The 15,687-nt window shown below is 43.1% G+C and overlaps 1 protein-coding gene across 1 annotated transcript in view; it reads left to right on the plus strand.

Moving 5' to 3' along the window:
* SUSD5 (sushi domain containing 5) overlaps positions 1–15,457 on the plus strand; it is a 65,038-nt gene extending 49,581 nt beyond the window's left edge. The window contains exon 5 of the mRNA XM_065400225.1: positions 14,184–15,457. Within this exon, the coding sequence (XP_065256297.1) occupies positions 14,184–15,457 (1,274 nt within the window). The remainder of the gene's footprint in view (positions 1–14,183) is intronic.
* The last annotated feature ends 230 nt before the right edge of the window (positions 15,458–15,687 follow it).

Here is a 15,687-nt window from a genome sequence, read left to right on the forward strand (position 1 = left end):
TGGAAGCTCCTATCCTTCTCTGGGGTCTCGCTCCACTGTCTTCATACTTGGCTCTCCTCATGGCATTCCCCATTGGGGGCAGGGGTCTCTCTTTTCTTCAGTGGAATCTTTTCCCACCCCATTCCACACACTTGGGGGTCTCCATTTCCCTCTCCTGGCCCCCTATTCCCCTTAGAAATTGGTTTAATTTATTAGCAGTCTCGTGACTCATTCACAGGTGGGGGAGGGGCTCTATTCCCCTTTCTTTTGCTCCTGAGAGAGGAGTCTTATTCCCCTTCACTGCCCCCACTTGAGAGGCACTAATGCCCCATCAGAGGGTACCCAGCTTCACCTCCAGCCCATGGGGCATGTTTCTCAGCTGCTCCCTTGTTGGAGGAGATGGAGAGAATTTCTGCATTTTTCTTCCCTATTCTCCCTTGCCTCTGGCACTCCCCTACATTTACTGTGGGATAGGGAGCCTCCCTCAGTCCCTTATTGCTGGGGGTGGACTCTCAGGTTTACCCAAGCCTGTCTCTCTTTGCTGGGGGTGGGGTCACTAGGTCCCTTCCCCCATTCTTCTCTAGCTGGGAGCGGGTGGTCACCTTGTGGTGCTGGTTGCCCCTCTTTGCTTTTCACTGACAGGAAGCAGAGGGAAGGAAGGAGTAGCACCACAACCCCCCTTGTTGCTAGGAGGCCAGAGGAGCTGCATGCTCAGTGCTATCTGCAGGACCAAGGCAGCTAAGTGGGGTTACAAAGCGAAGCAGCAATGGCAAGACTACACCCCTAGAGCTTCTGTCATAGGCACAACCGTGCACCCACCTCAGTTTTCCCTCTCAGGTAACCCAAGAGTTCTACACCAGGCTCTCTTGCCTCCATGACTCATCACACCAGTCCATGTAGTCATTAAAATCCCAATACATCTCACCCTTTGATATCTCACATACCACACATCAGTGCTTCCTACAACACCTGGACTCTCTTTCAGTCCTCTTCTGTCTTTCTGCTAGGGTAGCCCCCCCCAGCCCTTCCAAATGGAGCACAACCCCACTCTTCCCAGTGGGAACCACCACAGCCTGTCTGCTGGGAGATCATCCTAACCAGGGGAGCATCCCCCTCTCCTCCAGCCCTCTTACTGTTCCCCTGGGCCCAGCTCTCTGGTGTGAGACATCAGCAGGTAAGCCTCTCCACTGCCCCTCTGCGTTCAGTCCTTTCTGGCCCTCTCCTTCAGTTTTGGTATACACAGTAGCTACACTTAAAATGCTACAGTGCCACAGCTGTAGCACTTCAGTGTAGGAATTTACTACAGTGACCGGAGGGACTCTCCCATTGTTGAAGGTAATCCTCCTCCCCCTCCCTAAGAAGTGGTAGCTGGGTCAACGGAATGGCTGTACTGGGGGTTAGGTCATCTTAATGATCTCTCTCAGGGGAGTTTCTCAAAATAAATAAGTTTTCAAATAATAATTTGCAATTATTTAGCACCTTAGATTGGAGGAGCTCAAGTATTAGTCATGCTAAATATCCCTGTGGATAGGCTTTATTCCAATTTTACAGGTTGGGAAAGCTAAAGCACAGATAGGCTGAGTTATCTGCCCAGGTCACACAGGAAGTCTGGGGCAGAGTCTACAATAAAAACATTCCTATAACACCAGGCCTAGAAAAAAGGGGGGAAAGGGGTGAAGAAACCCTACAGCCACCTTCTCTCAGGCCTGGGAAAGGGGAGAAAAGCACCTGCAGCTCCCGCCCCCTCCCCGGGCTAGGAAGGGGGTGAAGGACCCCAGAGCTGGTGTGGGGCCTGGGGGGCGACAGGCAGATGTGGGGGCTGGGAGTGTGTAATTAATTGCTCGGGGGATGGACAGATGTGGAGATGGGGGGGCTACAGACTTAACTAGAATGTTGGGGTTTGAGGAGAAGCTGGAAGTTCTGCGCCATCAGGCAGATAGTGATTGTTCCTGCAGTCAGAGCCAAAATCACTTTACTCAATACATTTGGGAGTGGGCAACACTAATTCTCTCTCTCATATATAGTGGGTAGGGGGAGTTCAGAAATCAACAGACCCCCCCCCTCCAAAAAAAGACAATATAGTCTTTTTTTTTTTTTTTTTTTTTAAGTCTTATGGTTTTTGGGGTCTGTCTCATGATGTTTTAACTTTTAGGGTTGGCAATGCTGCACTAGTAAAACTCTTGTTGTCTTAAGTGGGAGCAGAATTAGGCCAACACGCATTCCTCTTGGAAATCTCACCCTACACATTCTGGCTCCCAATCTTAAGGGTGAAATCCTTGCCCCATTAAAGTCATTAGGAGATATGCCATTTACTAGAATGGAGCCAAGATTGCACTGTTGGCTTTTAACCTTTAGAAAATGTATTATGTCTAGTAACTAATACTTTCAACTAGGTCTACATAGTATCTTACCTCAACTCCTCCATCATTCCAACATGAAGTTAAGTTTGTTAACCCCTCCCCCCCCGCAAAAAAAATCATGAAACTGGCTTAAAAATCATGGAGTTTTTTTTTAATTGGGATTCTTTTTATTTTCCTATTTTTAAAAAAACATTTAGGATAGATTTGGGGCATGTTTTCAAAGCTTTTCTCTGCAATCACAAAGGCTAGATATTTCCTTTTTTTTTTTTCAGAGTGAAAGCTGAGATTCTCACTAAATGACATTACTCCAGGAATTGGTGCTTTAAGAAAACAAACCAAACATTGTAAAACTCATGATAAATTTGTAAGACGTGCCACTGACTTAATTTACACTAGCTGAGGATCTGTCCCTGCAACCAGCTTTATTTCTAATTTAGATAAAAATAACTCAGCCAAAGTGGCCCATTGCATACAGTTTCTGACATAATTTTCAAACAAGTTCCTTTGCTTTTTTTCTCTTTCTCTCTTTTTGTACATAATTCCATTCAATAACTAAAGCTTGGGACTGGAACAGTATTCAGAATTTCCTTGTCAACATTTCACTGCTTGTTCAGAGAAGTATCAAACCTCTAAGAAGTTATTTCTGGCAGAACTTTCCACTTTTTAAAAAAAGGATTGGGCAGTCATGACACAACTGGGACTGGACAAGTAAAACAGAAAGAGACTCTCAAAATTCCAAATGGAATGAAAATGGTCTACACTGATTGGCGTTACTGTCTCCATTTCAGAATACACATGCCTGGAATGTTTGGGATCTGCTCAGTTATTTCATGTCATGAACAGACACCAGCAGATACTGGGTAGAAAGGAGGAAAAGTCAAAGCAGTTCTCAGTAAAAGTGAGTCATCACTAGTACTACAGCTGTTACATTTTCAAAAGTGCCCAAGACCCTGTTTACATGGGGAAGCTTTCGTGAAATAAATAGGATGTGAATGTAAAGTGCAATAGCTATTCCTCACTAGCTCTGCAGTCTTATTCTGGATTGAGTGCTTTCTTGTGGATTAACTTAATCCACAAAGGCACTTCTACTGTGGAATAAGAGTGTCCACATGAGGAGATAGTGAGGAACAGCTATTGTGCTTTACATTCACATACTACCTTATTTCACAATAGCTTCCTGTGTAGACAAGCCCTTAGGCTCCTATATGCATAAGTAACTTTTGAAATGTGATTTAGGCTCCTGGGAGGCCTGTTTTGCAACCTTAGAATTAACTATGAAAAAATTGGGAATGAATCAAAAGAATTGAATTAGAATTAAAAGGAAGTTGGGTTATATTTGGTTGTTGATATTTTCTGGTACAGCAGAGAAAAATAATCACTAAATGTTTTTTGGGAAAATGTTCCAGCAGAAGCCCATGAACAGAGCTTTTCAGATGCTTTGATGCTGGAAAGTGATTCTATTTCAGTGAAGGTTTACTTTTGGGAACACATATCAACTTTTATTGCAGCTGATTCCTGTCAGAAACGAGGGACAACAAAAAAGATACTGTAATGCATATCTAATGCCTGTGTGGAAAAACTGTTACATTAAAATGACATTTCCCAAACAACTGGCTTGATTCTGTAAAAAGCAACAGAGAGTCCTGTGGCACCTTTATGACTAACAGATGTATTGGAGCATAAGCTTTCGTGGGTGAATGCATCCGACGAAGTGGGCATTCACCCACGAAAGCTTATGCTCCAATACATCTGTTAATCTTAAAGGTGCCACAGGACTCTCTGTTGCTTTTTACAGATCCAGACTAGCACGGCTACCCCTCTGATACTTGGCTTGATTCTGAAACTGCTCTGAGGGAGTAGATAAATAATCAGACTCAATGCTTTTACAGATAGAGGCCACATAGACCAATAGGGAGGACACAGGTCTGGGAGTCAAAAAAACAGGTTGCTAGTCCCAAGTCTGCCAATGACTCACTCTGTGAGTTTGGGTAAATGACTTCACCTCCTTGTGCCCTTTTTTGTCTCCATCTGTAAAATGAGAATAATTATTCTCACCCAGCTTTGTAAAACATTTTGAGATTTCTAGATGAAAAGTGCCATGTAAGAGCTACATAATATTATGATTACTCTACAAGCTTTGTTTGTCATATATTACTATTGCCCAGCTTAAAAATAATTCATTAATAAGGGTACAATCTGAAAGATTTTGGAAGAATTAGCATAAGCACATTGAACAAAATAATCTTAAAGTTTGACATTTGGTTGTAGTCAATGGATTGTGAATACAATGAAGTAAATCAAAAATTAATAAAGCAATATGCTGCAAGAGGCTTAAAATGTTTTTACACACTTGAGGTAATGCACTATACTTTTTAATTAAGATATGCTTGAGGGAAAAATGGTTCTGTATAGTTACTGTTTCTTGCCATTTCACACTATGAAAGGGCACTGTATTAAAACTGAAAACACAGGGATTTCAACCCAAACAAAGCAACCTTAGGCAGAGAACAGGAAAATACATTTTTGCAGTTTATTATTTTTTCTGCTGCAGTGAAGAGAATGTATTTGTTTCAGAAAATATATCCTGAAGCTTGGGATTGTAATAAGGATCTGAAAGCTGGTATTGCGTGACATACTCTCGCTGTCTTAAAGGGCGAAAAGGAAACAACCACTTGCTAAGTGTCAATGTTCCTTTTTTTTGCCCTAAATCATTGGTTCATTATAGACCAATGGTTCTCAAACTGAGAGTCGGGACCCCAAAGTGGGTCAAGACCCTGTTTTAATGGGGTTGCCAGGGTTGGCGTTTGACTTGCTGGGGCCCAGGGCCAAAGCCCGAGCCCCAATACTGGGCATCAAAGCCAAAGCCTGAGGGCTTCAGCCCAGGGTGGGAGGGCTCAGGTTACAGGTCCCCTGCTTGAGGCTGAAGCCCCAGGCTTTGGCCACCCAAGCCAAGGCAAGTGGGGCTCGGGCTTTGTTCCCCCAAACAGGGTGGTGGGGCTCGGGCTTTGCCGCCGCCCCCCTCCCCCCCCCCCGCCCGGAGCAGCGGGAACTCAGGCGGGTTCAGGCTTTAGTTACTCCTGCTGGGGTCATGTAGTATTTTTTGTTGTCAGAAGGGGGTCGCGGTGCAATGAAGTTTGAGAACCCCTGTATATAGACAAAACTAATGCGAGCATTAACATTTACATTGTGAAAGCTCCTAGAGGCCTCATTGTGTCTGGCACTGCTCAGACAGAATAAATACCCCCCAAAAGCTTATGTTCTAAAAAACAAGTCATAACAGATATATGAGAAATCATATCAATTCCCTGTCCACAAATTTGAACTAAAATGATGCTTGCCAGCCTTTACTTTTATCCTTTTGCTTGTATATTTTATTGCTTTCCCCTGGTCTGTTTTTTGTCCTTTTAGATTGTTAGCTTGTGAGAGCTGAGATCACATCACCTCTGCTTGAAAAGGACCCATGCTGGGCACTAAAAGAAACATACAAGATGGGGTTTTCAAAAGCATTCATCATTGACCTGGCTTTATTCCCATTGGAGTAAATTTTACCATCGACTTCAGTGGAAGCTGAATGAGGCCAACACTAAGTGTTTTTGAAAATTCCACTCATAATAAATATCTGTAGCACCTTTCATCCCAAAGCACTATGGGCCAAATTCTACAACCTCACCCTTTCTATCATAGTCCCACTACAATCATTTTTAAAAACTGAGATTGTTATCAATTCACATTAAGGCGGAATGGGATGATGAATAAAAGTCAGTTCATTTTTTTATTACTATTATTTTGGGACATGTTGGGACAAAAGTCTATTGCTGGGGGGGGGGGGGGGGTAGGGGAACACGGTGGTATTATCTCACAGGCAAAATATTTCACAGGCCTGTCAAAAAATAATGCTGTCCTTGGTTCCTGTTTTCAGCTCTGCACTGACTCACTTTGTGGCCTTAGACAAATCACTTCACAGCTCTATACCACAGCATGATCACCTGTCAAATAGATATTACTGTACCCATTTCAGAAGGATTGTAAGAGACTTAATTAATTTGTTAATGTTTGGAAAGCAATTTGAGATTTAGATGAAAGGTATGGTATAAAAATGGAAGCTATTAATTATTATGATTTCCATAGGGTGAGATTCTGCTATCCTTACTCACATTAAGTGGTCCCTTACTCTAATTAGTCCCTGAGTCCCCAGCAGTAATGCGGGGTGTGTGTTTGGGACTCTGACTGAATATAGAAAGACTTGGATCTTGGACCAATGCTTTTCAATATAAGCAGTTTTAAAGCCAAGCCTGCCTAAAAGGAAAGGTACAACCACTTTAAAACCAGCTGGTAATTGGTTTAAATGCATGTAAATAAAGGCTACAGCTGTTTAAATAAGGGGTGAACATAGTGACACTTTGGTCAGTAGTCTTCAGTTATGATCCTATAACCTGGAAGGTAGAAAGCTCCAAAAAGTGCTTAGGTAGTGAGCAAAACTGAGTATAAAAAGTAAGCTACCAGTGCCTGGAATATAGGGTCCACAGCTGCTAAAAAGGCTGTCCTCATAACATTAACTTGCTAAATACCAAATGTAGGCCTCATCTGGAGGTCTAAAACCAAGAAGAAAGAATGGGCTACTACTACTACTATGGGAAGCAATCCAGGACTATGTGAAGCCAAAGCTTCAGGGCAATGCTTCCTTTGATGTTTAAAGAGATTAATAGATCCTTTCATTCTGGCATCCCTTAAGCTAACATTAGTTATGTATATAGTCTTCTTTGCTATAAACTGTACAAACAGCAGACATTGCATATGAGAATATGCTATAGCAGCTTTACAACCTGGACCACAATGATTATCTAAGGGCTTGTCTACACTGGCAATTTATAGCGCTGCAACGTTCTTGCTCAGGGGTGTGAAAAAACACCCCCCCGAGCGCAGCAAGTTTCAGCGCTGTAAAGCGCCAGTGTAGGGGCAGCTTCGCCCCTCGTGGAGGTGGGTTTTTTAAGAGCTCTCCCAGCGCTCTGCCGTGACCACATAAGCCACGTTAAAGCACTGCCGCGGCAGCGCTTTAGCATTGCCAGTGTAGACTAGCCCTAAAGGAATAAGACTTAAGTATGCATGGGCAGTAGATACTGTACAGCAAGGTTAGGAGCTCCTAATAAAAAATACAAATGTGCTTGTTCTTGTTTCCAGTTAAGTAATTGGTAAAACGTCAATTGATTTTTGAGCAGTATTGGGCCCAAAGAGAACAAATTCTGGGTACTTGACTGGAGACTAACATTTTATCAAGAGCTCATGCTATTACTTGACTTAGATATTTCAGTAGGAAAATCCTTCTAAACAACAGAAAATGTATTTCAAGAGAGATTCTGAAAAGAAAGAATTTCACTTTATATAGCAAGGCCATTTATTACTATTATTTAACATTGACAAAGTGATCTGTGCTGTTCAATACAGATGCCCCCCGGGGTTACGCAAACGCGACTTACGCAAATCCGCACTTACGGAAAAAGTTCCGTAAGCTAGAAATAGGAGGGTTTTTTTGGGTTTTTAGGGGTTTTTTTTGCTTAATGGTTGGAGATAGTTTCCGACTTACGCAAAATTCGAGTTACGCAAGACGTTCCGGAATGGAACAGTTGTGTAAGTCGGGGAGCATCTGTACACAAAATAAAGCTCCTGGCCTGAAGAACTTCCTATCTGAAAAACAGATAAGGAGGCTACACCACACATAGGGAAAGAGAGAGAGAAAGAGTTATGAAGGGGTGGCGGACGGGTTGGCTAAACACCAACGTATAAAATCAATGTTATACCCTCACCTCACCTGGATTAGTGTGGTCACCCTATCTCAAAAAGGATATTTTAGAAGTAGAAGACTTTCAGAGCCAGGTGTGAAGACTGATTAGAGACATGTAAAAATTTCCATATGAAGAGAGACTGGGACTGTTTAGAGAAGAGATGAGTAAGAGGGTATATAGGCTTACAAAATAATTAATGGCAGACAAGGTAAACTGTGTGCTCCTATTTGCCCTGTTTCATAACACAAGAACAGTCCCTGGAAAAATCATGGAGCAGGTCCTTAAGGAATCAATTTTGAAGTACTTATAGGAGAGGAAAGTGATCAAGAACAGTCAGCATGGATTCACCAGGGGCAAGTCATGCCTGACTAACCTAATTGCCTTCTATGATGAGATGACTTGTTCTGTGGATGAGGGGAATGCAGTGGACATGTTATTCCTTGACTTTAGCAAAGCTTTTGATACGGTCTCCCACAGTATTCTTGCCAGCAAGTTAAAGAGGTATGGGCTGGATGAATTGACTATAAGATGGACAGAAAGCTGGCTAGATTGTCGGGCTCAATGGGTAGTGATCAATGGTTCCATGTCTAGTTGGCAGCCGGTATCAAGCGGAGTGCCCCAGGGGTCGGTCCTGGGGCCAGTTTTGTTCAATATCTTTATTAATGATCTGGAGGATGGCGTGGATTGCACCCTCAGAAAGTTTGCAGATGACACTAGACTGGGAGGAGTGGTAATACACTGGAGGATAGGGATAGGATACAGAGGGACCTAGACAAATTAGAGGATCGGGCCAAAAGAAATCTGATGAGGTTCAACAAGGACAAGTGCAGAGTCCTGCACTTAAGAAGGAAGAATCCCATGCACTGCTACAAACTAGGGACTGAGTGGCTAGGCAGCAGTTCTGCAGAAAATGACGTAGGGGTTACCGTGGATGAGAAGCTGGATATGAGTCAACAGTGTGTCCTTGTTGCCAAGAAGGCTAACGGCATTTGGGGCTGTATAAGTAGGAGCATTGCCAGCAGATCGAGGGACATGATCATTCCCCTCTATTTGGCATTGGTGAGGCCTCATCTGGAGTACTGTGTCCAGTTTTGGGCCCCACACTACAAAAAGGATGTGGAAAAATTGGGAAGAGTCCAGCAGAGGGCAACAAAAATGATTAGGGGGGCTGGAGCATATGATTTATGAGGAGAGGCTGAGGGAACTGGGATTATTTAGTCTGCAGAAGAGAAGAATGAGGCGGGATTTGATAGCTGCTTTCAACTACCTGAAAGGGGGTTCCAAAGAAGATGGATCTAGACCAGGGCCACCCAGAGGGGGGGGGGCAAGTGGGGCAATTTGCCCCAGGCCCCGGGCCCCGCAGGGGCCTCCACGAGAGTTTTCAGGGCCCCCCCACGAGAGTTTTCGGCAGCAATTCGGCGGCGGGTCCTTCACTCGCTCTGGGACCCGTCGCCGAAGACCCCAGGCCCCCTGAATCCTCTGGGCAGCCCTGATCTAAGCTGTTCTCAGTGGTACCAGATGATAGAACAAAGAGTCATGTTCTCAAGTTGCAGTAGGGGAGGTTTAGGTTAGATATTAGGAAAAACTTTTTCACTAGGAGGGTGGTGAAGCACTGGAATGGTTTACCTAGGGAGGTGGTGGAATCTCCTTCCTTAGAGGTTTTTAAGGTCAGGCTTGACAAAGCCCTGGCTGGGATGATTTAGTTGGGGATTAGGTCCTTCTTTGAGCAGGGGGTTGGACTAGATGACCTCCTGAGGTCCCTTCCAACCCTATGATTCTAACATGAGGACATAAAATGATCAAGCATGCCAGAGGAGCACATTGCAAAAAGAGACAGATTGTGTTGAAGTGCTTCTCTGTGAATCAGAGCCATCCATCTCCATGTGCAAGCAGATTGGGCTGGAAAGAGAGAGAGCAGGCAGGAAGGACTCTGCCTAGCTTGAAACACTGACAAGACCAGCTCTACCTCACAGAATGGGTGAGAGCAGACAGGGGCGGAGCAGGAGCTGCAGCTCAGGATTTTTATTTTGCAAAAATCTGTTAATCTCTAGTGCTTTTTATGAGCAGGTTAAGAAATTCCCTTATAAACCCTGTGTTCCTTGCCTTCCTACCACGTTTTCCCCAAAATAATTAAACTAGAAGTCAGAGTGGATCTCTGGGGTGGAGGGGGAGCATGTGTAAGCAAAAAGGAGGATGTCTATACAGCAGTTTGGAGCCCCTGGGAGCAAATCTGAGAGCCTGCATTGCCAGACTCAGGTGAGTGGGCCTCTAAAAGCAGCTGCATAGACAAAGTTTTGAAGTTTAGTGTTAGGGTGGAGCTTGGGCTCTAAAGCCCACACCCTTCCCTATGCTTTAGGGTTGCCAACCCTCCAGGATTGTCCTGGACTCTCCAGGAATTAAAGATTATGTCATGTGATGAAATCTCCTGGAATACATCCAACCAAAATTGATAACCCTGCTAGGCTTCAGAACTCCATCCCGACCTGCAACTTCAAAGCGCTGTCTATGCAACTACTTTTAGAGCACCCAGCATGAGTCTGTTGACCTGGGCTAGGAGGCTCTCTCCCACATGCTCCAAAACGCTGTGAAGACAGGCCTAGGCGGCTCAGAAGGTCTGAGGTCCTGGTTCCAGGGCAGTTGTAGGGTTGCCAACTTTCTGACTGAACAAAACCAAACACCCTTGCCCTGCCCCTTCTCCGAGGCCTCAGCCCACTCACTCCATCTTTCTGCCTCCCTCTGTCGCTTGCTGTCCCCCATCCTCACGCGCAGTTGGATTGTGGAGTCCACAGTGGCTTAGAAGCATGTTGGGTCTACTTACAGAGGGTGACTGGACCAGGTTGTAACAGGCATCACACAGGTATTTTTTAGGAGGGATTTGAATAAGTAGGAGGTGGTGGCTTGCAAGCTGGCGTAAGGCATTCTTTCCAGAGGGCACCGTGGAAAAATTCATGAGTGGGAGAAGGGAATTATGGTATCGAGGCTGGCATGTTGCAACTGTTTTATGTTTTGTTGACAATTTGTATATCATTTTATTTTACAAACCTGTTGATTTAATATTCTGGTAATCTTCCAAATACCAGTTAGGATATGAAAGACTGCACGAGCACATTTTATGAACAGTTAGAGGAATTTGTGTCCTACCAGAAATGTTTGTGCTTTAAAGGGCTGAATTCTCCTGTCTGCTAAATCCACTCTGCATCGCATGTAAGTTTTCCCATGTTTTTAACTGACCAGAGAGGGCCAGTGGAGAAGTTTCTCTGTGTGGGGAAAATTCTCTGCTGGTGTATCTGCTTCCTACACCAGACACATCCTAACCCCTTGTTATGAGGGGAAGCAGGGAGTGTGTTGGGGGAAGGGGTTGGGGAGAACGAAGCTATACATTATCCCTCATAGTGTAAGTCAGCACAAGGGCACAGCTCTCTTACATGCTTTGGGACCAAGGATGGAGAATCTGAGACAGGCCTCAGTCAAGAATCTCACCCTAAATTGTTAGCCTATAACAAGACAGTAAAAACACAAGACTTTGTACATTATAGACTGATGCATTTATAGTTTCCTGTTATTGATTTCTTTCTTGCCTCTCGCTAGGCTCAGGGTCATTGCTTTACTATCTCCACTGAAGGTTAAACAGTCTTTGGTTTTTCTGATTCAGTTTATTTTCCAGATTCTAGGCATGGTTCTCTAGGCTCGTATGCCAGCACGAACCAGGAGCAATTGCATCAACTTTCAATTGAGTAAAACTGGTGTGAGCTCAAAATCAGGCACCCTGCCCAGATAGCAAAATTTTCATTGGACTGTAATTATTTTTCAAATAACAGCAGAAATATTAATAGTAATGCAGTCTTCTATTTTTTGTCTTTAATTTAAACTTTTGTTTAGCTTTGTGAAATGAGTAGTGGGGATGAAAGGGCTGGGGGAGTGTCTCTATATCAAACTCAGACATGATGTTATTTCCCCCATACTGCACTTGATTGTTCTTTAGTAACCGTAGGTGCTGGAACTAGGGGTGCTGGGGGTGATGCAGCACCTCCTGGATTGAAGTGGTTTCCATTATATACAAGCTTTACAATCCAATTCAATGGCTCTCAGCACCCCCACAATATAAATTGTTCCAGCAGCCCTGTTGGTAATCTCAGAGGCGTAGCGAGCGCCCGCCGTACCCTCTGACCGGAGGGGGCCCCGCAAGGAAGGGGGCCCCTAAAAGTGGCAAAATAAATACCGCATTCCAGTTTCTGCATTGTAAGGGGCCCCGCCCGGACATATATTCGGAGGGGGCCACCGTTCGGAGGGGCCCACGTTCTTTGTTGCTACGGCCCTGGGTAATCTATTTATTGAAATAAATATGTAGTCCAAATGGTGATGGCTGAGGGCATTATTCTGAAGTCTAGGCATCAGTATTTAAATACCTGGCACTATAGATTTATATCCCAGCAGGCAAGCCTTTCATTCTTCTGAGGTACATAAATACAGATCCATATCACATACAGTGAGTGTTTTCCAGATGAGACCTTTCAAAACTGAGGTCCTGTCTGCTCTGCATGGACAAAATCCCATGGCATATATCAGAAGATCAAGGGTTTCCCTGTGTATCCCTAGCCAGAATTTCACCTACTCTGTTATTGTGCAGAATGCAAAGCGCCCCAGGGCTGCTACCCTTCCACTAAAGAGCTGACTGTATTTCAGTGGCAATATCATTCCTCATTTATAGGGCCTAATCTGATAGTCCTTTTTGAGGCAAACTCCCATTGACTTCAATAGTCAAAACTTAGTTTGACCCTTCAGCGTCAAATACATCAAATACTATACCTCTTCGAAAGTAGATTTTTAGCAATGTATTCTAGAAATTGTTTTGGTCTTTCCTTGAAGAATACCTTGATAAGAGCAGGCTGTTTTTACACAGTCAGCAGCGATGTACTTTTTGTTGCATATGGTGGTCTAGCATTAGAGATTCAAAGTGAAATCCTGGCTCTTTAGAAATCAATGGCAAAACTCCGATGGACTTCAATAGGCCCAGGATTTCAACACCATCCCTTTGTCTTGTTGATATTTGGTATAAAAACAGCATCAGGTTTGACTTTTATAAATTTGGCAGTACTAATCATTGGGAAGCAGTTTCTGACAATGGAATATTGTTCCCAGAAAAAAGCTTTAAAGAGGTATTATGGTTGGTAATATTAAACCCCAACACTAAGAGAACATTTAATTGAAATATCAATGTTGATAGTGTAAGGCTGCAAAGTAAAACACTCAGGGATCAGGAAATGCCTGTGAACCTTAACTTTACCTCTTTGCATGTATATATCAGTCAATTACCTGATCACATATGGATGAGAAATTCCTATCAATTCACATATGCACAGGCACAGTGTCAGTGGAACACTGGGACAGCATTTAAAAAAATATGATAAAAATTGTGCATAATAGATGACATTATATACACACATACATATATATTTAAACCTTCATAAATTGGGCAAATAAAAATTAATTTTCACCAGACCACTGGAAGGCATGTGTCCCAGGGAATATTTTCCTGTAAATATTTAGGACTATTTTTAAAAATTTGAAACTTTTGAAACAAAAGCAGAACTGTCTTTTTTCCTCCCATTCATTCTCCCGCTTGAAAATAGCTGAACTGTTTTGCTCAAATTTTTAAAAATGTTGCCCTCAGGGAGCAGAGTTGGAAAATAGTCTAAAAGGTGAACACTTGATAAAATTATAAGCAACTGAAAAGGCTCTTTAGAGTGGAAACATGTATACAACTTTAACTGAGGGCATAATAAATTCTCTGTGTTTTTTTAAAAGAGTGTTGGAAAGTCAATAAATTTAAAGTTAAAATTGTAACAACATTATCCAAACTGTATATAACTTGCTATAATATATCAGAGTTGTGGTGACCACTTATATTTCAATGAAAGGCAGAACAACATATAAAATATAAGTATAAGCCATGTTTTAAGGGACACCACTGCACAACACTTAATTCACAGCATAACAAATAATCTTCATTCCAGGAGCCCAGTGTTTTTTCTACCAAATTAAACTTATTAAAAAACTTTTTCAGATGAGACTGAGGCACACATTGACTATGAAGATAATTTTCCCGATGACAGGTCTATGCCTGTGGCTGAGCATGAGGAAGAGCATGGCAAAGAGGAAGGCGAGGAGGAACAAGAGCAGGAGTTTTCCCACCCTAAAGAAACAGAGGCAGAAAATGTTGGAAGCAGCAAAGATGTTACTCAGGGTATAGATTCTACTGAGAAAGGAAGCAAGGCACCAACTGAATCACCTGTGTCACTGCTGAGCCAAAAACACTTGTTTTGGTTCCCTGCAGAGTCTTTCAATGAGCCTGAATCTGACAAAGACACAAACGATGCCACTAAAACACAATTTTCTGATGGCAACAACCACATTGGAGTGAAAACCATCTATAATGAACCTGGCAACAAAATGATTTATGACAGCAAAGATTTCCCCATTGGACCTGTTCTTGTGAACAATGATACAAAGGCAATGAAAGATACAGTCACCAATACTGATGAATCCTGGTTAGATGGTTACCCTGTAACTCAGGAAGCAGTGGAGGATGACGAAGAGGAAGATAAGGTTGATGGATCAATGGGAACAGAAGATGACATTATCCTTACAACTGATCAACCAAATCATGTTGAAGTTAGGAAAGCAGGCAACAGTAATCCAGCTCCAGACAAGGATTTAACACAGATTGTGGCAGCCCCAACAAGGATGCGTGATTATGGGATCAAAGAAATACCATTAGTACTAACACCAACTAGTGCTCCCGAGAACGTGAGTGCTAGCAAGGGCTCTGAGGATGTGATCAGGTATCACCCAACTACATCTTTGGGATTTGTGACTCAGGAGTCTACTACAACAACTACACAGCATGACCGCCCTAACTTGAAAACTGCTACATTGAAAACCTCTACAACAGTCAGTCCCATTGACCACATTCCATATCCAGAGACAGAAGAAACAACAGCATACTCAACACAAGCAGCATCCACTATACCAACTCGGGAGGTCTTTACTAACTCATTGTCTAATGAATTTCTTGAGCAAGAAAATCTCACTTATGGCACAGGAGAAAAACTTCTCCCCACTTCTGAACCTTGTGTAGGAGAGGATTGTCCTAGCCCAAGTAAAGATCCCATGATAGCTATCATTGTGATTGTTCTATGTTTGTTACTGTTTGCATCGATACTGGCGGTGTGGTGTTTCAAAAAACGGCAACAGAAGAGTTCTGTATATAAATTGAACGGAAAAGGTCAGGCTAGACATCCCCATCACCACCAACAGATTGAAATGCAGAAAGTCTAACCTGCTACCTGTTTTTTAGCAGACACTAGGAAAGCAAGAAAAAAAGTCACATGAATGGTGGACACTGAAACCCATCAGTGCAGGAAGCAGGGGGCAAAAAACCAAACAAAAAACCAAAAAACCTGTGTGGGAAAGAAGGAAGTTCAGCTGTTTGAAATCACAACTTAATATATCTTGACATTTCAGTGTTAAAGAATCTGTACATTTTTACCACATGGGTCTTTTTGGAG

This window comes from Emys orbicularis, chromosome 2 (assembly GCF_028017835.1).
Source record: "Emys orbicularis isolate rEmyOrb1 chromosome 2, rEmyOrb1.hap1, whole genome shotgun sequence".
Classification (NCBI taxonomy): domain Eukaryota; kingdom Metazoa; phylum Chordata; order Testudines; family Emydidae; genus Emys; species Emys orbicularis.